General features: G+C 37.0%; 1 protein-coding gene across 1 annotated transcript in view; it reads right to left on the minus strand.

The window, feature by feature from the left end:
* Positions 1 to 26,734, minus strand: part of LTBP1 (latent transforming growth factor beta binding protein 1) — a 190,371-nt gene that overhangs the window by 100,001 nt on the left and 63,636 nt on the right. The window contains exons 4-6 of the mRNA XM_018085320.2: positions 24,948 to 25,115; positions 3,789 to 4,013; positions 932 to 1,209 (exon numbers count right to left, since the gene is read on the minus strand). Coding sequence (XP_017940809.2) covers positions 932 to 1,209; positions 3,789 to 4,013; positions 24,948 to 25,115 — 671 coding nt within the window. The remainder of the gene's footprint in view (positions 1 to 931; positions 1,210 to 3,788; positions 4,014 to 24,947; positions 25,116 to 26,734) is intronic.

Below are 26,734 nucleotides of genomic sequence, written 5' to 3' on the forward strand. Positions count from 1 at the left end.
CAGAGTGGTATTTGTGATAAATTTAAAATTCAAATCTTCAATTATAAAGTTGTAATTTTTTAGCCTGAGAAAAACAACATATTCATTCTCTAACATTGCCTCCCAAAACAAGTGATCTTTCTGAAACCTCTCACAAAATTTCAGTCTGAGGCACACATTCAGCTTAAAAACACTGGATCTGAAAAGTTAAATTTCAGCATGGTGATAAGCAATAAATAACAGGATTTTACTAACTTTTTAACAGTCTCTTCACATATCCTTATCATCTCAGTGTATATTTAAATATATATGCAAAAATAAAACTGTGTATCTTGTGAAAACGCTTTCAGGAGCTGAAAGAAGATACACAATTTTGGATAGTCATATGCAAAACCTGATGTAAAAAATTATTTCTAACTGAACTAAGGTTTTTCTACCCCATTCAATGGTCATATTTCAACAGATTCAAAACATTACCCTACAATACTGTAAAACACATAGAGATACTGAATAGGAATTTCCATAAAAATGGCAACTGCTTAAAAAATACTGGCTGTTGAGATATATATGCAAAAAGACTCATTAAACCAAAAGACAGGAAAAACTGTGGAAAATGGTGTAACCTTAGTTGTTCAATCAGGGAAGTTAGAGATTGGATTTAAGTCATGAGGTTTTTTTAATTTGGAGAAATAGCTTATAAATGGAGAAGTTGTGTCTAGAATAACTGAAATCAAAATGTCAGGAATCTAAGACTGTTGAAAATAAAGACAGTAGCTTGAAGGAGAAAAAGGTTCAGAAAAATTTTGTAAGAATTTTACATTCTCAAAATAATTTTCTTTCAGAAAACAATGTCAAATGCGTCCTTTCCCAGCAATTGGTGAACTTTTTTTCATTCTTTTATAATATTGTTTTAAAGCTACCTGTCTTAAAAGCCTTAGCAAACATTTCTTACCTGCGTCCCAACAGTCTCCTGAAAGCAGCGCCCAAGTTGAGTTTTAACTGAAACAGGAAACATATGAGGAATGGGTTGTTGATTTGTGTAAGTTGTATGTCCTTTCTGGGTCTTCTGATATGGAAGACCTTGGTAAGAGACCTGTGGATGTACTGGCTGAGGTACTTTCGCTTTTTGTCCTGTTGATGTGCTGTCAATTCTTGAAACTTGATGGATCTGAACTGAGGCTTCTGGGGGATGTTTCACATGGATATTCACTATGTTAGGAGGGAACTTCACTAAAATAATTGAAGGAAAAACATATAAAAAAATTGGTAATAAAGTATGTGAAAAATATATCTTAGGCACCTCTAAGACATTTCTTTTTTGTACATCAGAATTTTTACAGAGTGCCTTAAAGCAACTGAAATATAAATGAAGACCAAATTTGGGGGTTAGAGGGAAGGCTGAAAGAATGCATAGAGCCTCACTAACAAAGCAAGAAAATGAAAACTCTTCACACAGGAAAGAACAACATTATAAGATTGTAAAGACTGCTACATAAACATGGATGTCCAAATTGGCTGGTCTGACATTAATATTTGTGGTCATACTGTGTAATAAGAATCCCATTCAAAGTTCCAGAATTCAAACTCTACTGAGTTATTTTTGGATATATAGTAAGTTTTATTTTCTTTTTCAGATCCATCATCTTTCTCTGGAACACAGAAAAAGCTTCAGATTTCAACCCTTCACCTTTATGTACCTGCCAAGTCCTGAGATTGCCCCTGCAAGAGTTGCCAGCATCTGAACCATCTAAAATCACCACTCCCTTTGTTGAACTTTGAATCCAGGGTTTGGCAGATAAAGACGGAGGAAATTATTTTCAGATACTTCGATTTTTAAATACGGTTGTAGTTTTAAGTCTGGGTATGTAGACTGAGACCCTCCAGTCAATGTAACCTGCACAGAAGTGCTTATGACCCTCAGATCTCTTTTCACTGGAGCACAAAATGCCCTTTAAAGATGTAATTCAAATTATTACTGGAGTGGGCAGGGAGAAGAGGTGTGTAAAAAGTTTTATAGTTTGTAAGCTGCATAACAAAGTTAGCGTTTCCTGTGTCTGGGTCAATCTCCCACGTCATACATTTTTATGTATGAAGAGGAATCCCTTCAACTAGTTTCTCTAGCTGCTAAATCTAAAAAATATCTTAGTCCTCAAAAGAAATCACTAATTGCTCTAATTTAATCTATCAATCCAACCAGAGATATTCAGATGCTGAAAATTTAGGCTGGGTCCTCCCATGCAGTATTACTATCACAGTCCTCTCCAGGTCTTGGATCACTGCCTAGATGCGTTGATTTTTATTTCTGCCAGCCATTTCAGGATTGTTTTATTATTTCCTTTAAAGAAATGAAATATTCCTCTCTCAACAACATTCTCATTTGTGCATAGAAAGAGAAGAAAAGGCATTGTGACTGCTAATGGTTCCTATGAGGACTTGAAGGTCTGATTCAAGAGATCAGACTCTTTAGCAATGAGAAACCTATTGTGCATTTTAAGAGAGGAACTCTAGATCTGAAAAACAACTGCATCTTAAAAATTTGGGTTTTATGGTCCACCATATTGTCTAAAATTATTTCATCTGTAATTACACAGGCACAGAAATATATTGCTGCTCTGCTAAATGTTTAGGTAATTATAGTCTCTTCTTCTGACCAAGCAGATACTCAAAAGTACTTGTAAAATATTGCGTTTCCAGGATACTGTCAACACTTCCTTCACAGCTATGTCACTTTCTGAAAACAGAATTACTACATTAGATTATATTTATCACAAACATATAAATAGTTTGGCTTGTTTTAGCAAAGTTATTCAGGAACTAGTTGCCAGCAACTGAGCCACCTCTCATCTTTACCTATTTATTTTGCTTTTACTCAGAGGTACCAACCCTGAAGAGCTAATTGCAAAATTACCCTTGACAAAAAAAAACCAGAAAAAAATCAAGCTGACTATTCAAACAAACAAACGTCACATTATTTCATATGTTGTGAATCTGAGTTGCGGGGGTCTCTCCATATAGACAGGATCCCACCCAGATAAAATGCTCCCTACTGTCATAGGACATACAAGAGACAAATTCAACACTTCTCTTCAAAGTCATTAGAACGTGTCACCTCACCAAAAAAGTACTAAGGAAAACAGAATCTGAAGCTGAATGAACTTTCTTTGGGCAATATTTCTTTGGGCAATTTTCTTTGTTTCTTATCTTCTGCCTTCTTCACAGCATTAGCAGTACGAAAATCTTACCCTTTTTTAAATAATATTTTTCTTTGACCTGGAAAGAACGTTCTATTTAACTGAATCATATCACGGCCTACCTACACTAAGAAGTTCATCACAAAATTAACTTATAGGACTCTGCCAAATTATATAAGATTAACATGGATTGTATTTTTAGTTTTACATTAGATTTAAATTTCTGTTATGTTGAAAAGCATTGTCTCTTCTCTCCATTAGTAATCATGGAATGACCTGCAACTCTCTGTCTAGGTATACTGCAATTTATGGACTCTGTTCAGCCACAATCATTATCTTTTTGAACAGGTCTACACTTCTGGAAGAAACCCCCTTGACTCTGCAATCTGTATTAAATTGCACCGTAAGGCAAAGTAAATTTACTTAAAAACTCTTTTCAATACCACTATTATTTCTTAGTGCTTCAGTCATCAAGCAAAATATGTTCCAGCCATTCTGGTAAGCTCACGATTTAAGTTGTGGTGTCAATCTCCAGTACAGGTAGGTGTACCACTATTGTTACTAGTTGAATACCCAAAGCTAGCTAAAGGAAAAAATATTTAACAAAGAAGAAGTTACCTTTTACACCTTGTTGTCCAGACATTGTCAGTGGTAAAGTATGAGTAGAATGGATAACTTGTGATCCTACAGCCTTGTTCACCTGTTGCGGGTGATGGTAGTGTTTTGGAGAACTGGCAGTCTGCACAGGAATCTGACAAAGTTTACCAGTGTAATTAGGAGGGCACTGGCATTTATCTCTAGAACTACACTGGCCTCCATTCATGCATGGAAGATGGCAAATCACTGAAACAAAAACAGAAAGAAAAATTTTGTAATGAGTTTAACTTTAGTATTATCTGACCACATACCACAGAAAAGTTGAGGAGGAAAGGAATAGGGCTGGAGGTCTTTGTTCTTCTGACATTTGAGGAATGACTATCCATCTTTTAGTTGCCTTGTGGTAGAACCATTTCCCTTCCCCTCCTTGAGACTTCTATCTGGTTTTCACCTTCCTTCCATTACAAACCCTCCTTTTGGACTCTGCCTTGTTCTCATCTTCTTTGCATGTCAAAGCACATTCTTCCCTTAGCTATCCCAGTTATTTTATTTCATTACGCTATTAAGCAAGACACTAAATTAATATGGTGCCTGACTACACCTCTTATTCACACTTCAGTACAGGTACTCTTACTTTGTCAGCCTCCCATTTCTGAAAATCCTGGACCACTCACATTTCCCTGGAAGGCTGGGAAAAAAACTCATCAGAGCGTAGACAGTACTGGGGACAAATTTTCCACTTTCACTTTAAGCCTTGGTTGTTCTCTAGAAAACTATTTCTCACTGAGTATCTGAATTTTTGTTTAACATTTCTCTCTCAGATAAAAGAAGCTAATTTGCAACCACCCATGAAGATCATAAAAATATCAAGAGATTCTACTCAAATGATTTCAGAAAAAAATTCCAAAGTACTAAAATATAAAGACTCCAATATAAAGACAAGGGTAATTACTTCTGCGCCAGCTAGCACTTGCACATCTACACCAATATAAATTATGAGATGAAAAATAAAAAATGTCAACATCAAATGAAAACTATTTCTTAACTCAGAGATACAAACAGTAATAGGCATGGTTCAGTACTTTCTAAAAATATGATGTAGGACTTTATAATGTATCACAATCTAGCTGAGCTGTCAGCATTTTCAAAAACTAAATGATGTGAAAACAACAGGAAAAATACCATAAGTTTTTGTTCAAGACGAAGTAAGGTCATTTTTTCAGAAATCAAATATTACTTGAGAAATAATATAGAGTATACATTTGTCAGATTTAAGATAAAGTCTGACTTTTGAGAATAAATTAATTAAAATATTTACAGTACTCATGGCATTTCACTGGACTGGTATTGCTCGGTCTATAGTGAATTATCACAAAAATGAGAAACTGTAGATAATGCAAGGTAATTAAGAACCTAGTGCTCATTATTCCAAGTGCTGTTACCTCTGGACAACCATAGACTATTACTAGTGTGAATACCATAGAAGGTCAGTATTGGAAAAGGAACCTGTGTGTTGTGTGTCACAAGAAGACAAAGTAAGACGCTCAGCAGCCCAAGGAGTTCCAACTTAGCTGCGTAATTCCCTTGGCCCAGGAAGTGTGCTCAAGAAACAGCACAATCAACCTGGCCCGTCACAGATGGAGCCTGATTGCCAGATAAGGCCAGGAACAAATGTAAACAGTCAGAACTGTTTTTCCAATGTGCTCTGCAAATGTATATTTAATATTTTTCTTCTCTTATCTCGTATTTTAAATTCACATAAACTGACTGAAAGTACTTCAAGCTGTAGGACTGTACTAGCAGGCCTTGTTGATGCTGGAAGGCTGTCCATGCCAGTGCAAGCCTCACTTTTTTGGGTCCCAATCCATGTTGGGATTTTATCTAAGTGTATAAAAGATGTCCTTACAGAACTGCTGTTACTTCAGGGCAAAATGAAGGGAGGTCAACCCCCGAAGTAACTAAAGCATGACAGTTCTCTTTCTCTCGCTCTCTTTCTGGTACCATTTCTTCCTGAGCAGCCACAAACAAGCGGATGTGCTGTAGTGGAGATAACATTAAAAGTACTGAAATTCTTTTTAAGATGTGCCTGAGCAAGGTTGAACACTAAGGTGTTTTTTCTGCAAAAGTAACATCGCATAATGAAACAGTGCAAAATAGCATTAAGGGGGGAGCAGTTTGGTGTTTGAATGAAGTGCATTGAAACAGAGGCAAACAGAAATAGTCTCCCTGTGGAATTCATTGAGTGCAAGAAGTCTAACCCATAGATTTTCTTCTCGCCCTCTCCAGCCTCAAGGCAACAAGGTAACGTGCAAACTATATATTTTAAATAACATAAGTATACCCAGTATTTCCACCAAAAATAAATTAGTTTCTTCTGACCTCCTGTTCCTATAAAGCAGGTGGTATCTAGAAGGCCAAGTTGTGTAGGTATCTCTGCATTACAGGGCACTCTTCAGGCACTCCTCTCCTGCAGTAGTCCACTGGGTATTGAATGAATGAACATGTCAAAAGCTTTGCTTAAAGCAAAAAGTTTGTGCTAAAAATACTGAGAAGATGCCAATAGAAAAGAGTGTGTCCATTCCCTTTTCATAACTGGCAAACAGTTGTGTGGATATTCACACAAATAACTTGTGCAAATAAGTGGAAATGAATAACTCTAAAAGGTCTAGTATGGGGTAAATATTAAAGAATTTTTAATGCCTCAATATTTACACATAACAAGAAATAAAAATTCTAAGCTGCCCACATTAACACGTGGTACAAATCACTCAGTCAACTGATACTGATTTACATCTCTTGAAGGTCTGGTCTGTATGAGGAATGAACTTTCAATGAGAATACATGAAATCTATTCTGAGAATATAAAATTCTGTAATAAAAATTTTAAATTCTGAAATACACAACTGTAAGTTAAATTCAGCCATGTAAAAACAAATAGGATGTAATCTCCAGGCTAAACTGGACAATTTCAAATGGCAAATATTACAAGAACTTAAAAAAAAAAAAAAGCTAACCAAAACACACACACACCCCCAAACAAACAAACACCACCCACACTGAAATAAAATTTCTGCTAATTTTAAATAGATTTAAGCAGCACACACACTTCCTGTGTTATTTCCTCAGGTAGTTTATGGCCAGGAGAAGGAGCTACATAACTGGTGCTGGAAATCACAGGCATACAACTTCACTAGAGCTGGAATTACACAGAGACCATTTGAGAAAAGTGAGCAGGAGGAGGGTAAGCCTCTAAAAAAGCAAAGGAAGGAAACTCTACTTTTCCTTGACAAGGGTCTGGGAACCTCAGTTTAGTAAAGACCAAGGAGCCCTGGGGAAAAGACCATTTAAGATAGGAACAAAATACAAAGCCAGGGTATGTTTGAACAGCTCAACCTCTGATGTGAGATTTTGCTTTGTTTTGTCTTGTCATTGACGTTAAAGGACTTAAACAGAACAGCAGAATACTGCCAGAGGCATAGGGGACATTCCCGACAAAAAACAGACCCATGTGCTGAGAGAGACCATTAGAAGATGTCCGGTTTGCTCATATGTTCACAACCAACATTCAGACAAAGGGCACTGGTTCTCACTTGGCTGTTGCCATTTCCTCTGAAAAGGAAAAAAAAGGAAATAAAAATACCCATTATGGTGCAAAACCCTCTAGCTTCTTAGAGCCTGACAAAAATGTGAAGATAGGTCACATAAGATGAGAAGAAATTTCATTTCCTGTGTGGGTATCTTACAGATAAAGCAAAGAAAGTATTAATGGACCTAAGAAAGGCAACAAATTCCTCATTTGAGTCTGCTGTAAGCTAAGTCTCTCAATGGTCTCTTAAGGAACAGCCAACATATGACTGAACAAACTTAATTATTTTTTACCATAAATGAACATACATCCTTTAGAAATGTGGAGACAGTTTTAAAAAAAATACAAACATTTTAAGTATTCTTTCCATTATTGGGAATTTAATTGGCAAGCTTTGATTTCTCTGGCACCCAAAAGCCTTAGTTCTTTTCAGTCTGGCACAGCTTGGTGGGTATTGCTGTTTGAAATGAGCCAAGCAGAGAAGGCGCATCAAGAAGCCCCCCCAGGGAGTCTCTGAGAGGTTCAAGGTACAGAAAAAGAACATTTGCAAGATGAATCCCAATAAAGCTGCCACAGCTACAGGTTGGAAACACAAGAACAGGGCATGAAATCATCAACAAAACAGCAAAGAAACCACTGATACACTAATACACTGATACACTTTGTCCATGTAATTACATAATCTAATTTGTTTTCAATACTCAAACAACCTTGAACAGCTCCAGATAAATTAATTTAATCAAGTCCAAATGGTTTCATATAATCAAAACAATGTGTAACAAAACAAATTCCAAGCACCTAAATCCTCCTAATTCCTAATAAATAGCCCATGCTTACCCAAACAAGCCCTTAGGATGGATGGAAACTCCCTTCCTGTAACAGCGTTTGAGAAAGTTAAGAAGGTGTTTTGAAATGTTCCTCATCTGACTCTCCAAATTCCTTTTCTTTTACACCTCAGGGAACACAAGAGTTTCTGTCCCACTTTCCCTCACCGCTCTTTGCCTTTTCTACTTACATGCTATCAGCTATTCAAGTGTAACACTATTCACAATTACGTCAACAGGCTCTCCAAGGAAAACTCTGAACTGCTCATTTATATTACAGTATTTCCATTGGATGCATCACAAAGAGCAGATTAATTTTGTCTATGAGTACTACAGTTATCCAGCATTACTACATGCCCCACAGCTGTTAGGGCATCTTTCATCCATCCTGTTACTTAGCACACCAAAAGTGCAGGGACTAGTACACAGTTCTACCCAACATAAATTTTCACAGGAAAGCAGGGATGGCATCCACTGAGGGGAAGCAACACTCTTGTAAATACAGTGCTTCTAAACACCACAAATTTTAGGTAAAAGTTGAAAACCAGAGGTGCCACATATAGGTCTGTGCAATCGCTCTAAACTTAGTTCTTTCTAATTGTGGAAACTCTAACAGTAACTCACAAAAGGCACAGAGGCATGAACTACACTAATGATGCTATCCTCCCGTTTAGACTCTTCCCTACATCTTACCTGTTGCCCCTTAACTTTCTAATTGATTCATCCTAAATTATTTTCTCTTCAGATTCGTGGTTGTAATTCAGAAGTGTCAGGTAAAGATGTGGTAAATTAAAAAAATTCATTATTTGGTTATTTTAGTAACATTAAGACAACCTTGATATTACAAACTTGTGCTTAGGGAAGTAAAGAGAAAAAGAAATCTTTAAGTGGCCTTAGTAGTATTATATCTCTATATTCACCTCTGAATTCATCCTAATGTTTGTATTTTGACAACTTTTAAAATAAACATTCTATTGCAATAACAAAACATAATTTTTAAAAATAAATCTGATGGCAAGGGCTCCAGCAAGCAGGCTCAGAGAAAATCAAGAGAGTTAGCCACAAAGAACAGTCCTGAAAGAAGTTTAAATTTCTAAAATACTATCAAGCTTTTCTGCATATAAATAGTTTTCTGTATGCAAAATTATTTTCTTACATTTGCACTGTCAGCATTAGTTTTTTAAAAAACGACAACACCAGGGGTAAAAATGGAGAACGATGACATCTCTCAGGAATACATATAACCACTTATTATTAACATCTTACACTCACACAAAACAGTATTAATGCTAAGCTGCATTTCAGGAGTCATTTTGCTGGTTTGCAATTGAGTGCACATGACATTTCAAGAGTGTTAACATTAAAGACATAAGCAAACATCGGAGTCCAAGGATGAACTCAGTAATGAACTCTTGAGCAAGAGATTGAATCACATTCAAGTTATGACAACTGTCTTTGCTCTAGCCCAACCACAATCATACCTGACCCTGTAAAGAAGACCAATGCAGCAGGTTGCGTCTAAAAATCCCAGAGTAAGGAGATGTCTGTACACAACACATGTACACACCTTCCTTTATATTATATCGATCCTCTTCTTTATCTAGAAACTACTAACAAGGATACTTGAGTCTTTGAATGTTTTTTGGATTTTTTTTCTGTAAAGAGCACCCTAAACTTCTACACAGTATGAGAATATGATGCTTTTTAAAATGTACTGCTTAAGGGAGAATGTAAAATGTCCTACAGTTGCATCTCTCATATTATCACACAACAGATGAAATACTCAATTTCAGTGTGAGGAATCCAGGCAAAACAATTAAGGGGGAAAGAGTCTTAGCCTCAATCTCTTGCCAGTGGTGTAACACAGCGTTTGTTTGCCAATTTCCGAGGACATACCACACCTGGGCCCTTTCTGAGATGGACTAAACATTGCTGAGGTTGAGATTCTAGTTTCCTTTACTTCAAAGGCTCACTAACGTAAACAGAAGACTACTTAGATACATCTTGCAGTGTGTGAAATTGATAAATATTTTAGAAATCTAGTTTTTGTTGATCCAACATGGACTTATCTTTTTAAAGGAGAGGAAAGAACACATTATCCTTTTCACAAAGCATGACATTTCATCCTTTCAGCCCCTTTGTTAGGATCACTACCTTGAATTTAACAGTTCGCATGTACTAGATGATACCTATGTCTACTTTAAACCATCTCTAATCAGTATTTCTACTTACTAACATTCCAGAAAGTAATCAGGCATTTCTGTATAATGCACATATGTTAGACAGATTGCTTCTACACACAAAGCAAATAGCTACTGAATCCTTCTGCTTTTATTCTAGTAATTTTATGAATGTATCTGTCTTATCTGCCATACCCACTACTGGATTTCTTCTCATACAATATTTAATGTTTACCCTGAAATATTTTTCTGTGAATTCTTTAGCTATCTCTATCAACTTTCTATATTTAATAACTTTTAGTTTATACTTATCACTATTTCCCCACCTTCCACTTGTCATCAGTGATCTCACTGTATCCCACTCATCTTTACAAAATTATGTCTTCCTTCTTTCTTGCTGAACCATGAGTGAACACTTTCAAAAGTAATTCCCGTCTTTTCATACTTTTTTTTTCCCCTGATCAATTCTACTTTTAATCTTTGATCGTCAAAAAATCCTTACTGAAGAAAAATCACATAGCCCATGGTAATCTCATGAGGTTTAACAAGACCAAGTGTAAGGTGCTGCACCTGGGTCGGGGCAACCAAGAGGGACTCTCAGGTGCTTGTGGATGAGAGGCTGGACATGAGCTGGCAATGCCCTCTCACAGCCCAGAAAGCCAATTGTGTCCTGGGCTGCATCAAAATAACCACAGCCAGCAGGTCGAGGGACGTGATTGTTCCCCCCTACTTCTCTCTTGTGAGACCCCACTTGGAGTACTGCATCCAGCTTTGGGGTCCCCTAAACAAGAAGGACCTAAGAGATCAAACTGGAATTGAGCCTTGAGAAGAAAAGACTTCAGGATGACCTAATCACAGCCTTCCACTTCCTAAAGGGAGCCTACAAGAAAGATGGAGAGGCCTTTTTACAAGGGCATGTAGTGACAGAGCAAGAGGGAACGGCTTCAAACTGAGAGTAGGTTTAGATTAGATATTAGCAAGAAATTCTTCACTGTGAGAGTGGTGAGACACTGGAACAGGCTGCTCAGAGAAACTGTGGATGCCCCATACCTGGAAGTGTTCAAGGCCAGGTTGGATGGGGCTTTGAGCAACCTGGTCTAGCAGAAAGTATCCCTGCAGGGGAATAGAACTAAACAGTCTTTAAGGTCCCTTCCAACCTAAGCCATTCTATGATACACAAAAACTTGGAGAAAAATGCAGGTAGCTTTGAGGACTGGATTCAAAGCACTGTTGTTAGCTTGAATCTAGTCTCATGACTGAACTCGGTAGAGTCAAACCATGTAAATATCTTAAATCCTAATTGAAGGAATGTCTGTGATACTACTTAATGCAGAAATTATCAAGTAGAAGAATGTATCACAACCTCAGATCACCTACATCTTCAGGAATTTTACATTTCATATCTCCCAACAGCAAACTTTCAATTTAAAAGTCATTCTCTAACTCAGCTGGTAAGTACAGGCTGTGCTTCTGGGAGGATCATTAATCTCCATGAGTAACTGAGCTTTATGTGATCTGCTGAAAGGCTGTCTAATTATTATCATCACTTAACGGCAGTGTCAATTCACTGTAAATAAGGTGCAGTTAGCATAACAAATTAGGTATACACTAGAAAAGAATAACTGTTCACTTAGGAAAAAGGAGGAGGGATGCTGTCTTCATTGAGAATGGAAAGCTGTGAGATCCCACACAAGGAAAAACAGAATCAAACACGTATTGCCTTAGTTCTCTGTGTCTGTATTTATAGCAAGTTGACCAAATTTCTAAATCTCCATTGCCTCTAACATAAGTTTCAACATATATGCTAACATTTTAGCTGTCTCAGTCTACATGTACGTCCCACTATGTCTCAGTTTTCCAATATAAAACAATACCAACAGCAGGGTATCATTCATTCTGTAATGGAGAATACAGTGTCAACTATGGGAGATCCCAATACTGACAACTGGGGAACAAGTTCCATCATAAAGGACAAGGCTGCAATACAATTTACAGAAATATATATTTGTTGAGTGAGCATCATGATCAGCAAGAAATCCAGAATGAAGTGGGACAAGATAATTTCACTGTACTACTCACTTGTCTTCCTCAGTTTTAAACTCAGTACTTTAAAACACCTCAGGAAGAAAAATTGTCTTGGCAACTTGAAGAGGTACACAAAGTCAACCAAGAGACATCTATATGGCCCCATATCTCATTGTAGGTTTCAAGGGGATGGGAGTCTCACAGGACCTGTGTCACATCCTTCCAAACTCATGGGATAGGCCAGCTATCCTCAGACATATAAAATGCAACCATAGGCCTGTGTATAGGTGACTGAAATAGCATCATCTGACCAACAGCTGCCAAAAAACCTCCCGGTTACAGTGTGGAAAGAACAGGACGGCTGAAAAACAGTCTTAGAATATTCAAATGCTATCAGAAAAATAAAATGCATGCTCTGGTATGGAAAATGGCCTAAAGCTGTGGTTACTCAATATAGAAAGGGTATAGTAAAAATTATGGTAGTTGCACAATGATTGACAGGAGGATTCTGACTCACTAAGAGGCACGATGCTCAATCCCTCTTTGTTTAATCTGCTTCTAATATTCTCAGTATCAGAGATGATTCAGACACTATTTTTACAGGCAAGGAGACAGAGTGTTAAGGAGTCATCTGACTCACTCCTACCCTAATCATAGTTGGCAAATATATTATTTTATTAGAGCTCACCCTGATATACTGAGTATAACACTACAGTTAGGCTTAGAGTCAGAATACTAAGAAAAAACTCCAACCCACCCAGTTACTGTTTATCAGGAAATAATGCATTATAAATGGCCAACATCAGATCCTTGATAATTATGCTAATACATACAAAAAAGCTACTTCAGACATTTCTTCAGATTTCTGGTGTATTGATATTAATTTTCCTCTTTGTGCAAGACAAGTGCAACTGAAATAAAGCAACTAGGGAAAGCTGGCTTTGAAAGTGTAACAAATTAGCACACTTTAAAACAATTTCCTGCAGAATACAAAACAAATAGATTGCAAAATACCTTGCTGCAGTATAAGGACTTTATAGGTATTAATTTAAGCAGTCCTGAATAACTTATTGCCATTGTGAAAGTGGGAACACTGAAGTCAAGGTGCCCAGTGTCTGATGAAAACTAACCCTTCCTATGTTCCCAGGGCTTTCAAGACTTACTCTTTTTGTATAATGTTTTATGTGCCTTAGCATGTGTAATACTAACAAATATTAGTTAATGTTGTAACATACTCATTTTCATTAAAACAAGAATTCAACAGAAGGACAGGTAACAATGAAGAGCAGGTATCTTTATTGCTACAGGATCCTTCCAGACTACTTTTCCTTCAGGTGTTAGCTGAGCAGCATTACCCACCTTAAAGGGCAACAGGATTAATTAGTAACTTGACCATAATGACACTAGGCTGTCATTGCTCATGCATTGTTATAATCTGATGAAGTCTCTGATTCTCTGCTCTGACACCATTCTCCTATTAGGCTGTTTCCAAAAACGTACTGGGCTCTTGCACGGAGTAACACCCAGTAGTGTAAGACAGAGAAGAGAGCTGCTCCTAGACATCTAACTACTTGATTACCATTAGACAAAATAGAAAAATGTTCTGAGAAACATTTCAGTGATTGGGTATGCCTCTGCCATGCAAAGGCTCTGAAGACCACAGAAGCAGCAAGTTGACACTGGCGAGGGACATCAGCACCCTCACCATTTCTGGCAACTGAATAATAGATATTTAAGCTGATGTGCTGGTTTTGGCTTCACAGTGGCTAGTATGGGACTATGTTTTGGATTTCTGCTGAACACACTGTTGATAATACAGAGATGGTTGTGTTACTGCTGATCAATGCTTACACAGAGCCAAGGCCTTTTTTACTTTTCGTACTTCCACGCTGGCAAGAAGACTGAGGTTGCATAGAAAACTGGGAGGAGACACAGCTGGGACAGGTGACCCAAACTGACTAAAAGCATATTCTGTATCATGTGACATCATGCTCAGTATTTAAAGTGGGGGGAAGAAGGAGGAAGTGGGGGGACCTTCAGAGTGATGGTGTTTGTCTTCCCAAGTAACCATTACGTGTGATAGGGCCCTGATCTCCTGGAGACAGCTGAACACCTGCCTGCCCATGGGAAGCAGTGAATTAATTTCTTGTTTTACTTCACTTGTGTGCACAGCTTTTGCTTTCCCTATTAAACTGTCTTCATCTCAACCCATAAGTTTTCCATCTTTTACCCTTCCAATTCTCTCCCTGATCCTGCTGGTGAGGGAGGGAATGGCTGCGTGGTAAGTGGTTGCTAGCTGGGGTTAAACCAGAACTGCTGAGATTCATCCCATTTAATGCCTTCTTAAGCCATATAAGTTGAGAATGTTGCTACCTGAGGTTTCCTACTCTCTCAGGGAAGAGAAGCTTACCCAGCAGGCCATTCAGGACGTCCACAGGCCAAACTACCACATGGGTGGCATTTCTCATGTGTCTTATCACCAACTACTAGGCTCCTGACTGAGGTACCTCAGTCTGATTTGGTGATTGAGATGAACTCCCAAACTTAGATCCAAATGGTCTATAAACACCGATCCACTGTATGCTGCCATACCACAAGACATCCTCCAATAACAGATTTATGTTTAGAATAGAAAAAGCCACAAAAACTACAGTCATCACAAAAATTTCCAAACATCAGGGGACTGCTCTCTGATTACTGTAACATTACCACAGTGCTCATTTTGGTGTGAAAAAGTTTACAAGAAGAATAAAGTAGGAATAGACTCTTTCAAGTGGATATTCATTAACAAATAATAGCTCATAATCCAGACCACCCTGGAATAGTTAAAAAACTTGAAAAACATAGGCTATCTGATTTTCTGGCACTGGTTGCATCACGAGCAATTGGAAAGTTTTCTAGGGAGTTGACAGAATATGAGGATTGGGGAGGATATTATTCAGAGTTTGAGTAATAAATTAGATCATCGGAGACCAGTGAAATGCAAGAGATTCAAATCCTGGAGTTCTGAAGGAGGAAAGGAGCAGGGTCACTGCTTGTGAGTAGGAAGGATAAAGGTTACTCAGTAGAGAACGTACAGTTGGAAATCCATAAAAAACCACACAACTTCTCCACTCATGGCGGTTCTTATAACAACACACAATAGGTGTATAAATTGTTGCACAAGCTGAGTAAACCTAAAATACAGTCAACACTCTGCCTGCTCATGTCCATTTCCAAGCAATTTAACCATGCACCCAACTCCCCTGAGTTGTGTACAACCTCACTGACAAGCTTCACACCGTAGTGTTGTATCCAGCCCTGTCTGCTGAAATGTGTGTAAGTACAGAAAAAAAAAATCCCTTTCCCCCCTTGCCACAACAGGCTTTCTATGTAACTCTGATTAGATAGAAAGAGGTGTTCTAGCAACTACATATATAGCATTGTGCTGGTTTTGGCTGGGGTGGAGTGGCTAGTATGAGGCTGAGTTTTGGATTTGTGCTGAACACAGGGTCGATAATACAGAGATGTTTTTGTTATGGCTAAGCCCCCTAAAGGGCTTACACAGAGGCAAGGCCTTTTCCGCTTTTTGTACTGCTATGCTGTCAAGGAAGTTGGGGTGCATGGGAGGCTAGGAGGAGGTACAGCTAGGACAGGTGACCCCAAATGACCAAAGGGATATTCCAGACCATATGACATCATGCTCAGTACATAAAGTAGGGGGAAGAAGGAGGAAGGGAGAGAGGTTTGGAGTGATTAAGGTTGTTCCCAAGTAACCTTTATGCATGATGGGGTTCTGCTCTCCTGGAGATGGCTGAACACCTGCCTGCCCACAGAAAGCAGTGAATTAATTCCTTGTTTCGCTTTGCTTGTTTGTGTGGCTTTCGCTTTTCCTATCAAACTGTCTTTATTTCAACCCATAAGGTTTCTAGATTTTACCCCTATGATTCTCTCCCCAGTCCTGCTTGTGGGGGAGTGAGCAACTGGCTGTGTAGGGCTTGGCTGCTGGCTGGGGTTAAACCACGACATGCATCTAACATAACAGGCTGCATTTAATATAGTCAAATGATAAGTAAGAGAGACATGAAGGACCATACCAACTGTAAAAGGTAATATTACAGCTTATGCTATGAAGCTGGTCTCCCCTGGTTCCCTCTACCAGCAGTTTCCAAAGCAGGGTGTGCTCACCCCAGACAGTGTGCAAGGCATTCTATCTGGATGCTGGAAAAAGTATGTTTTGTACCATTAATAAATAAAATAAATTTTCAAAACAGAGTTTACTTATCTTTATCTTATCCATTTTACTTTCTATTTTGTATATGGTTTATAATGTAGATGATATAGAGATCACATAGACATGATATATACAGTAGTAGATTTATAGAATTTAGAAATATACATATATTAGGGGTGTATGTTCAAAAATATTTTACCAATAGGGACATGCAATCAGAAAAATTTGGAGACCACTGCCCTATACAACCTATGGATAGAGGCAGTCTCTCTTAGGGAGAAGTCAAAGAACTCATTCCTAAATTATGAGATGAAAATTTGCTGAAAGTTCTCCTAAACTTGAAATATCTGAATAATATAAAATATAGAAATTTGATTTAATAGCTCAGTTTATCATCTTTAAATTAAACTGAAAATGCAACCAACATGGCAAATCAACAAAGTATTTGGCTGAATAAAACACAGATGAGAAATACTCTGACTGGGTTTCTTAAAACTCAACCCTCTTCCTGTGTAATCAAAAAATATAAAATTTTCTTTTTATTTATTGAATGTCCCTAAAGACTTTGTAAGAAGTTTGTAAAAAAAAAAAAAAAAAAAAGTTTACAGTTCCCATAGACTTCAACTTGATTCCCATTAATAAATCCCTGATTGAAAATTCAGTTCCCCTTTTTTAACAGTTTTTATGGACATTTTATGGATACATAGAAAACCCAAAGAACTTAAATGTATGCATAATGAAGATAGAGTCCATGTTCCAAAAGAAAGATCCAGAAATCTCAGGGCCTTTACACTAAAAAATAGGCCTCTCAATTTACAGTGATGCTCAAATCTAAGAACCAATTAAAGGTGGAATGGATAGATGAAAGTTATATGGGCTACATGGTACAGTGACTGTGGAATTCTCTGGAGCAGAATACACCAAACAAGAATAAACAGGAGAGAGGTTGAATGGGGAAAGACTGTGATCAGTAGAGCAGCTTGCTTCCTTCTGATTGCGCTATGTCCAGAAGGACACATTAAATACAAACGCATTTGCTAAGAAATCTATCCATGATAAATGTCATATTTTAAACAGTAGAGAAATTTTTCAGACTCTTTCTTCTGTACTTGCATAATTCAAAGGCAACTTTCTTTTTTAAGCCAAAGAGGGCATATAATACTTGGTCTTCAGTGAGGTATGTGCAAAGACATTTAGTTTAGTAATAACAAAATTATAGCTGTACAAGGTGGTGTGTTTATTTGAATATGCAACAATGTAATCACTCAAATAAATGCACTCTTAGTTCTCTTTTTACAGTACTTCAAATCAGATGAACATAAACTAATCCCTATAAATTAAAACCATATACAGTAAAATAAAACATTATGCATTTTAACTTTGTGTTCTGTTTTGCTTTAACTTTGAGGGAAACATACTCCATGTGTTTTTGAATGGCTGCAGGTGTGGATTTTGTACCATTTCCATTTGTGGTTTTTCCTATGACTGCACATCCAAAAACTGTGTTCTCTGTAATATACAGTTTGGGGAGTACTTTGAGAGCAGACGGACTTTTGCTTCACAGTGATGGCCTGAAGCCCTTAAGGTGAGCAAGGGAGTGGAAATGAGCTGCTAACAGCCTTGTCTAAGTTCAACTTCATTAAAATCATCTGACAGAACAATCTCTTTTCTTTAAATTATCATCTGGCCCCCATTAGAATCAGAGGTAAAGATGTCAATTTAGAATAATTATTTTAAGATTATGAAGAAAGAGCTCACAGATGCTGTAAGCATCTATGGTAGAAACCAGAACTATTTGTTGATGACAAGTACCAATAAATACAAGGGGGAAAGAAATCATGCCTTCTTAACAGATGTGGATATCAATGGCAACAAAATCCTTAAAATACAATTTTTCTGTGTAATTTGAGTATTGATGGAGCATAACTGAAAATGCATTAAAACCCTGAGTGTTGCTCAGACTACAGAATGGTACATTTTCATTACAGAGTAGAATTTTAGTCCACTAGTAGTTCAGATTACGAAAGCCTATACTGAACTACCGGGACTGTAAGTAAATTATTAATTAATTCTCTTGTGTGTTCAAATTTACTTATAGAACAAAGGGAGACTGGAAAAAAAGGAATGTCTTTTAAACTGATGCTCATAAGTGGTTTCTCCAAAATCATTTTGCATAGGCTCTTGAAGCTGGGAAATACCTTTTTTCCCCAGTATCTTCTATAAGGCAGAGGATAATTTGTAATAATAGTCCCACCATTGTTTCTCCTTCTTTCAATTTTAGCCTCTCAGTTCCCTGTCTGAGGAAAAATACTTGGCCTTCATTTTGCTACAGCTGTTACAATGCTGCTGCATGAAAAAATATTTCTAGCATGGTCATCATTTATACAGATTAAATTTCAAATTACCAGATAAAGCAGTGGATAAATTCTAAAGTCATGATCCTTTTCTTTCTTAGTTTTTTTCTCTGAGGCACACATACTCTAACAGACTGACCAACTTCCTTGACTACTGTTTCAGGAAGTTTAAAAAGTTCCTCTTTTAGCCAAGTTGTCCAAGAATTCTGAAATTTTTAAGTGTCTGCCAGTGTCTGTTAAAAGAAACAATATTTCATCTGGCAGCAAAAAAACCCCATAAACCAACAAAGCCTGACAGGGCACAAATTATAACTACTGCAGGAACAGTAGAAACAAAGCTTTTACCAAATAAGGCTACAAGGTAGCCACCACAGAGACAGTAAAAGGACAAAACTGATAACACTGAACGAATTACAAGGTTCTTACATCGTAACTTCTTCAGACTGTCAAGTTCAAGTGCAAAACTCAAGGACGTTTCAAAGTAAGACTTCACTCTTAGCCACAGAGAATATACTACTAAGAACAGACTGTGAACTATCATATGCTGTTCTTGAGCTAAGTAGTTATTCCAGAAATAAGCTTCTCATCAATTAGGTTGTCTGATGGAACATAATCAAGATGAAAACAAGAGTATTAAAACGAAAAATCAGTTCTCAGTTATGTTACCAAAATGAATCAAAAAAATCTCTGCATGACATTTGTTACCAATTATTTTTAATCCTCCATTTGAAAAGCTACATATACATCTGCTAAGTCTCAGATGAAGCCATAGGAATAGTTTTGCTGGGGCACAAGTTACATAGGTCATACATGACGGGTTATCTAACTCAGGCCGACACCATTCACCAAGAAGCACCACTTCAAAAGGGAAAAGAAAGCATCTCTTCTAACATTCTAGCAACTCTTACTAAACCTAGTATAACAAAACAAAGAGTAAAATATAATGGGTAGAAAACTGAACAATGTATACCTAGCAAGTTGCCAAAACAGACTGTGACTGTAAATTCTCAAAAATCCACACAAATACTTCCACAAGCTGTTGGTCTTTTATATGCCTTCACGTGTCATCAAATTCACCTTCAAATACTATTTACAAAATGCCTTTTCATCAAAATGATACTGAAAAATCTTCCGCAAATGTCATAGTCTAAGAGTTCGTCTTCAGTGTAGCAGGATATGTGTAGTATATATAATTTGGAGCAAAGAAATAACAACTTCATTACATACCAAATTGTATCAAGAAAACACCATTCATTGCCCTTGGATTTCCTGTCATATGCAAACTAAAGGACAATGTAGTTGGATGGCTTGGCAACAGGCTGGCTTGCTTACAAGTAATTGCCATTTTTAACCAGCACAACTCTTTGATAAGACCTAAAAAGTGCTTGAATAAAAAGAAATGCTGACTCCTACAGCATTGATAGTAATTCATGATCACATGTCTCAATAAAATTCAGAAACTCACATCTACTTTTTGTGACACAACCGCTTTAAATTTTCACAGTTCTCTAGAATCTCTCCTAGAGAGGAAATTCCACTAGAATAATAGTTACATAGTAGGTCATTTTACTAAATTTTCTATGAATAACCTATTGTTTTAAAATATTTTCTTTTAAAAATTTTAAAAATTTTCTTTCATTACTTTCAACAGAAGTCCAAATAAAATTTGAGCAAAATGTTTCTGCTGCTTCTTGGAAGGTTTTGTCTATATGTAACTGGAAACTTCTGAGTAGTCTCAATTATCTAAAAACATTTATACAGAGCCAACACAGTAAAACAGGAAAAAATTTTGATAGAAAGTTAAAATAGGAAAAGTGCCAAAGTTCAGGAAGCAACATAATTTGAGCAGTATTGCAACAGAATATGCAGATCACTCTGTTCTGTGTTTAAAGTTTCAACATTTATGATTAAATATGAAGGACCAGATACATTTTAACTTAGGACACCATGTTCACTTGGAGAGGGAGAAGGCTCTGGGGAGACCTTATAGCAGCCTTCCAGCATCTTAAAGGGGCCTACAAGAGAGCTGAAGAGGGTCTTTTTACAAGGGCATGTAGTGATAGGACAGGGGGAATGGTTCTAAACTGACAGAGGGTAGGTTTAGATTTGATATCAGAAAGAAAGTCTTTACTGTGACGGTGGTGAGATGCGGAACAGGCCACCCAGAGCTGTGGATGCCCCATGGCTGGCAGTGTTCAGGGCCAGGCTGGATGGGTCTTTGAGTAACCTGGTCTAGTGGAAGGTATCCCTGACCATGGCAGGGGGTTGGAATTAGATGATCCCTAAGGTTCCTTCCAACTCAAACCATTCTGTAATTCTATGAGTCTGTTTCCTTGTTTGACACACACACACTGTCAAGTGCTCAGACACAAAATTCCTACAGAAAGATATGCACTTTCACTGAATAACATGCAACTTTAACTTCTCATTTTTAACAGTTTGAATGAACCGGTTTAAAAGAGATGCAGGGTTGCAAATGAACAGTGAATATAAACCTAAGTATTAAATGGCTTCCTTTACTGTCATTCCTGTTGAATGAATGAGGCAGGGATCCTATGGAAAAAATAAAATGTAAATCTCTAATTAAATACACACACAATAGTGAAAAATACAGAAGAGCATGAAAACATTACTTTGGGCATTTACTAATCCCATACTGCTTCATTTTACAGTAAAAAAATTAGTCATTGTCCTCCCACTCCTTACAGAAAGAAAATTCATTTCAAAATTGGAATGTGGAATAATTTTGAGGAGAAACAGGACACATCACTGAGTAACTTCAACAGCAAAAGAGACAGAAATCGCATGTGTTATTCTATTTGCAGCCTTTCCTATGCACACATATCAACCCTGTTTTACAAGCCTCTGCAGATATATCAGGACTGAAATACCATACAAACTGCACATGCATCAATCCAATAGATTAATGAGAATCATCTATTCAGCAAAAGTTTTCACTCAGATTAAATGCTTTCTTTAAATCAATCAAATATTGGAGGTTGGTTAGTTTAACTGTGCAACATATCCCATTCACAAAATGAAATGGCAAAAAACTCCAAAGTTTCACTGAAGCAGCCTGGCAACCAAGGAGATCCTTCCTTTTAAATACCAAGCTTTCATCACCTTCAACTGCAATGCTAAGAGATATCCTTGACAAGAGTCAAAAATCTCAGCTACCTGAAAAGCAGCATTTCCCCCAGTCTGCCCCTTGTTGTGGTTTTTTTGCTCTTAATGGCTTATCCCTATCTTATAAAACTTTCAGGAAACAGGATTTGTTCCTTGCCTGGACTCAGTGGTACCAAGCTTCAGCTGAAATGACAAACTCAGCACATTTTAAAAATCTGAAATAGTCCATGCAAAAGCTTGAGGAGCTTCAGTACAGGTATGACAACTTACTTATTTTTCTCTGAAAATAAAAGGAAGTGTTTACAAAGTTCAGAACAAAGTTTATTTTAATCAAAAAAATGTATTCTGGTTCATTAATAGAAATAATAGATTATTAAGAACAAAGCAAAGTGATGTCTAACTTAATCTGTCATCAGAGAAGCTAAATTCAATCTTGTGTACTAGAATACTATTCCTGCTACAGAAATGCCTTTAAAACTAAAAAACCTAAAGCAGTTTCTTAATTTCCCCACTCACAGTAGGTATCTATTATTAGTAATAGCAGTTAGTTTTCCAAATAGGGCATGTGACTATCTTTTCTGGTTTTAGGAAGAACAATACTTTTTAAAAAGCATACTGAAAAAGTGCTGTCCATTGCTTTAAATATGCATTTTCTAACATGACATTCTGCTTCGTGGTTGCAATTTTAAATGTCAAATGATCCAAATAAGAGTTTCCATGCGCTTTGGATAAACAGTAAAAAAAGAAGTTTAGAACAGAGATTTAAAAGCAAAAAGCACAAGTAAAATATAATACAGATGTTAAATATATAACCAAAGTTCAGTAGCTGCAAAGACCCAAATTACTTCTGCTTCATGTATCGGGAGACACGTCCATCAGGACAAGCCTAAGCTAATGAGAAGCACTAGTTAAAGAGTAGATATAAAAAATTATTCCAGTAGTATATATATTAATTCTTGATTCAAAAACTCCTGAAAATCTGTGGACAGTGAAAGAACTCAGTCTACAGGTATAGGATCTCTCTTCTCCAGCTATTATGACATTACACAGCATTTCTAACTGGAGACTCTTGAAGTCTTAGTTTAGACATCTTTCTTATTCTTCTGTGAAAATGGCAACACTTAGAACTGTGGTGGACCCTTTTTGTCTTTTAAAGATAATAGGGAAGATAGATGGCTGCAGGCAGATTAAAAATCCTTATCCGTGTGTAGCAACTTGTTTTTATACATTTTTAAACATAACACTCCCTTATCTTTTCACTGAATACTACTATAGACTGCTTTTGTTGAATATTTCTAGCAGCCCATTGTACACAGTGCATCACGAGCTGCATGGCCTGAGGCCAGGCAGGAAGGTGTGGAACACGTCTTCACAGGTCCATTTCCACTCTCCAAGTTTTCAAGTATTTGAGAGAAGGTCTTGTTACAGCACAGATTTACATAGCAGACAAATTACATGACTGCCTGTTCTCAGCATTTCATAATTTCAACAGAAAAATTAGGTCAAATGAAAAGGGGGAAGAATAACCCTATCCTTTCACAGTAGTCAGAAAATTAAACAAAAAACTTACTTACCTGTTGTTCTTGCCAAAACAGGTAAAAATTCTGTATTGGCAGTAAACACAAATTTAAAGTATTTGATTTACATTCCATTACAAAATCCTGACTTTTTTAATGCCTCCAAACAACCATAAACAAACCCAAAAATTTGCTGTACTGCAGCAAATCAAAAACATTGATTTTACTATTAGTCCAAAACATGCACCCTTTCACAAACATGCATATTATCAAGGAATGCATTGGTAACTTCAAGGGTTTCACACTGACAGTCTAGTAGGAGTGTTAAAAGAGGGAACTGCTCCTTGTATCATCTGTCTGGACAAAAAGAATAATAATTTGGAACATTTCCCCCCACCACCCTCAGAGCATAAAATTTAGTGCACTTTAAAAAGGGCAATATTGGCCAGCCTCAGCACTGCCTGTACATTATGTTTATACTAGACAGAGACTAAAATTACAATGTTCATAGTTTCAGGATAACTACAAAATACCTTCCAAGAACAGTTAAGGATATCATAATGTAAAACAAATTTAGCAGTGTTTAGGTATGTATCCATATATCTATATTTCCCTTAGCTTAGAAGACTAATACTTGCACACAAATTCCTATGTAGCGTACAGTTAAAATATGCTAATCATTACCCTAGATAGCTTTCAGGATTTGTTTCAACACAGTCAAGCAGTTACAGGGTTTAGTCTGGCATACTATTAAGACTTTTCTTGAGCAAGCAGAAAGAATAAACAGTAACAAAGAAATTACTGACTTCAGTAACTTTAATTAGACTTAACATTATTTCAGTTTTTAAAAATGCCAAATATGAAATCTGATTTACTTTCAGTAGAAAGAGAAACTTTTAAGTTGATGCATATTTAAAAAGGATTGTAGTTTTAAGGAATAGCTGAACAAATTTTTGAAGCCAAATTCACTGCATTAGCTAGATTTTATGTGCATTTGATACCTATTCAACAAGTAAAAAAGAGGAAACAACTTTTTGTGGAATCTGTCATTTTCTCTATTTACTAACACGGAGGGATGAATTTTACCAAAAGCTCCAGCTTAGCATGTTGCAGCCCTGCAGCTGAAAATTCAGACGAAAAATATGGGAGCTTTTTTTCTTCTGAGACAAAAGGAACTTTTGGGAACATTTCCGAAGGATACCAGAAAGCTTGTCTAACATACAATGGTCCCTACTCAGCACAGCCCTCCAAACAAAGAGTAACAGAGGCACAACTGGTATTAATAACAAAACATCTCCTCCCTCTTTTAGTCAAGAGAGGACAGCTAAGGACAAATACAGTTTCAGAGTACTTACCTACTCGGAAGTTAGTGGCTGTCAGAGTGTCAGCAGCATGGCCGTTTTCACTGATGAGGGTGGTTGTATTTCCCTTCTCACAGTTGTTCTGACAGTTGCCTTTGGTGCAAGTCACTTTACAGATGCTGGGTGTAAAGACCACCTTGATGCGACCAGTGTGATTTCCCACTGTCAGCGGAGGCAAAGAAAAAAGAAAAAGTAAACAGATCACTTTGGTATCCATTGATTTCCTTCAAAAAGTTTTTGGGAAAAAAAAAAAAGGCGCGGGGGGGGGGGGAAAGGCGACAGGTCTACAGGAGGAGGGCAGTCTGCAGTGCTCTCTCTCATAGATCTCCAGTGGTGTCTCTGAAACAGGAGTAGGAAGCTTAGCAAACAGAACTCCGGGATCCGCTCCAAAACCACATTTAAAGTCAAGTCACTGGAGTGGGATTAGTAATCACAATGCTGCACTTTATTCACAGGCAGACAAAGAGCAATACCAAGGGCATGACAGCTTAAATAGCCAACCCTGACAGGCAGATGTAATGTAAAGAGGCTGGCTGTGCACCTAGAGGTGAATAAACTCTTGTGTACTCCTACATACTTTTCCTGTTTCTGCACTTATTAAGTCACTATTTGTAGCTCGACCCCTGGAAATGTTTTAGGCATGCGGCATGTCTGAAAACATCTGTCTCAAATCTCCTGGCACCCCAGCCCGAAGTGGTCAAACCTTGTGACGCAGCTGCCTGGACCCATTTTTTCTTCACAGTTTTTTGGCACTATTTTTCCACGAGGATTTTCATACTATAGACTGAGCTTTGTTGTCAGCCTTCGTTTAAGTAATAAATAGCTCAGAGAAAGGGTGAGGAAGTATCAGTGCTCTAAAATACTGAGATCAAACATAAAAAAGAGCATCTAGCCATTTTTTCATATACTTCCTCACAGTCATTTTAAAAACTTGAATGTAACAAAGACTGCACAAACACTAACTTTTAAATTAAGCTAATTAGAAGAATTTCTTGTTACAGAATTATATTTAAAACCAGATGTATTTGATTCTACATCTAACAGCTGAAGACAAAAAAGATATTAAAACTGCTCATTAGGAAATTAGGGAAAAGCACAGATTCCATTTGCAATTATTTAAAAAGAAAACTGTTTTTCCTCTGCACACTTCCTAATAAATTCAACAAGTTCTTGTAAATATATCATAGCATCTTTGTGGAAAAGATGCTATGAAACCTAACAATGCCAAGAAATGATGCAGAGAAAGAATCTCCTTCCTCATGTCATAAAAATAAAAAAGTTGCTGGATAGTTGCCTAACCTAGTTTATGAAATACCCTCTGGACAAACATTTTTTGAAAATCTCAAGAAAATTAAGAAAATCTTCCCACTTCAAAAGAATATAAAGACTTCTTATTTCTGGCTCTTCATAAACAAATAAATTAAAGCAATTGTGCCAAATGTTTTGTCTACAGTAAAGGCATTCCTCTATTTGAACAGCAGCTGTAGTACATATGTTCCTACCTTATTCTGCCTTAACAATGGTTAGAAAAAGCAGAGCCCAGACAGACACAGGAATAAAATATTTCAATTAAAGGTCTATATTGTGATTTTAGTGGATTTAGAAGATACCTTGGTTTCTTGCATGTTAAGCATTTCTTACAAAAATTAATATGTCTTTACCAATAAACAGATATAAGTGACTTGTGAACTGCTGAGGGTAGAACTTCTAAGCTTTGCTTTTGTTAAGCACAGCGTCACAAGCAATATCGCCATCTTTGTATTTTATTTGCAAAGTTTTAT

Source organism: Manacus vitellinus, unplaced genomic scaffold (assembly GCF_001715985.3).
Source record: "Manacus vitellinus isolate BGI_N305 unplaced genomic scaffold, ASM171598v3 scaffold_8_pilon, whole genome shotgun sequence".
In the NCBI taxonomy this organism is placed as follows: Eukaryota; Metazoa; Chordata; class Aves; order Passeriformes; family Pipridae; genus Manacus; species Manacus vitellinus.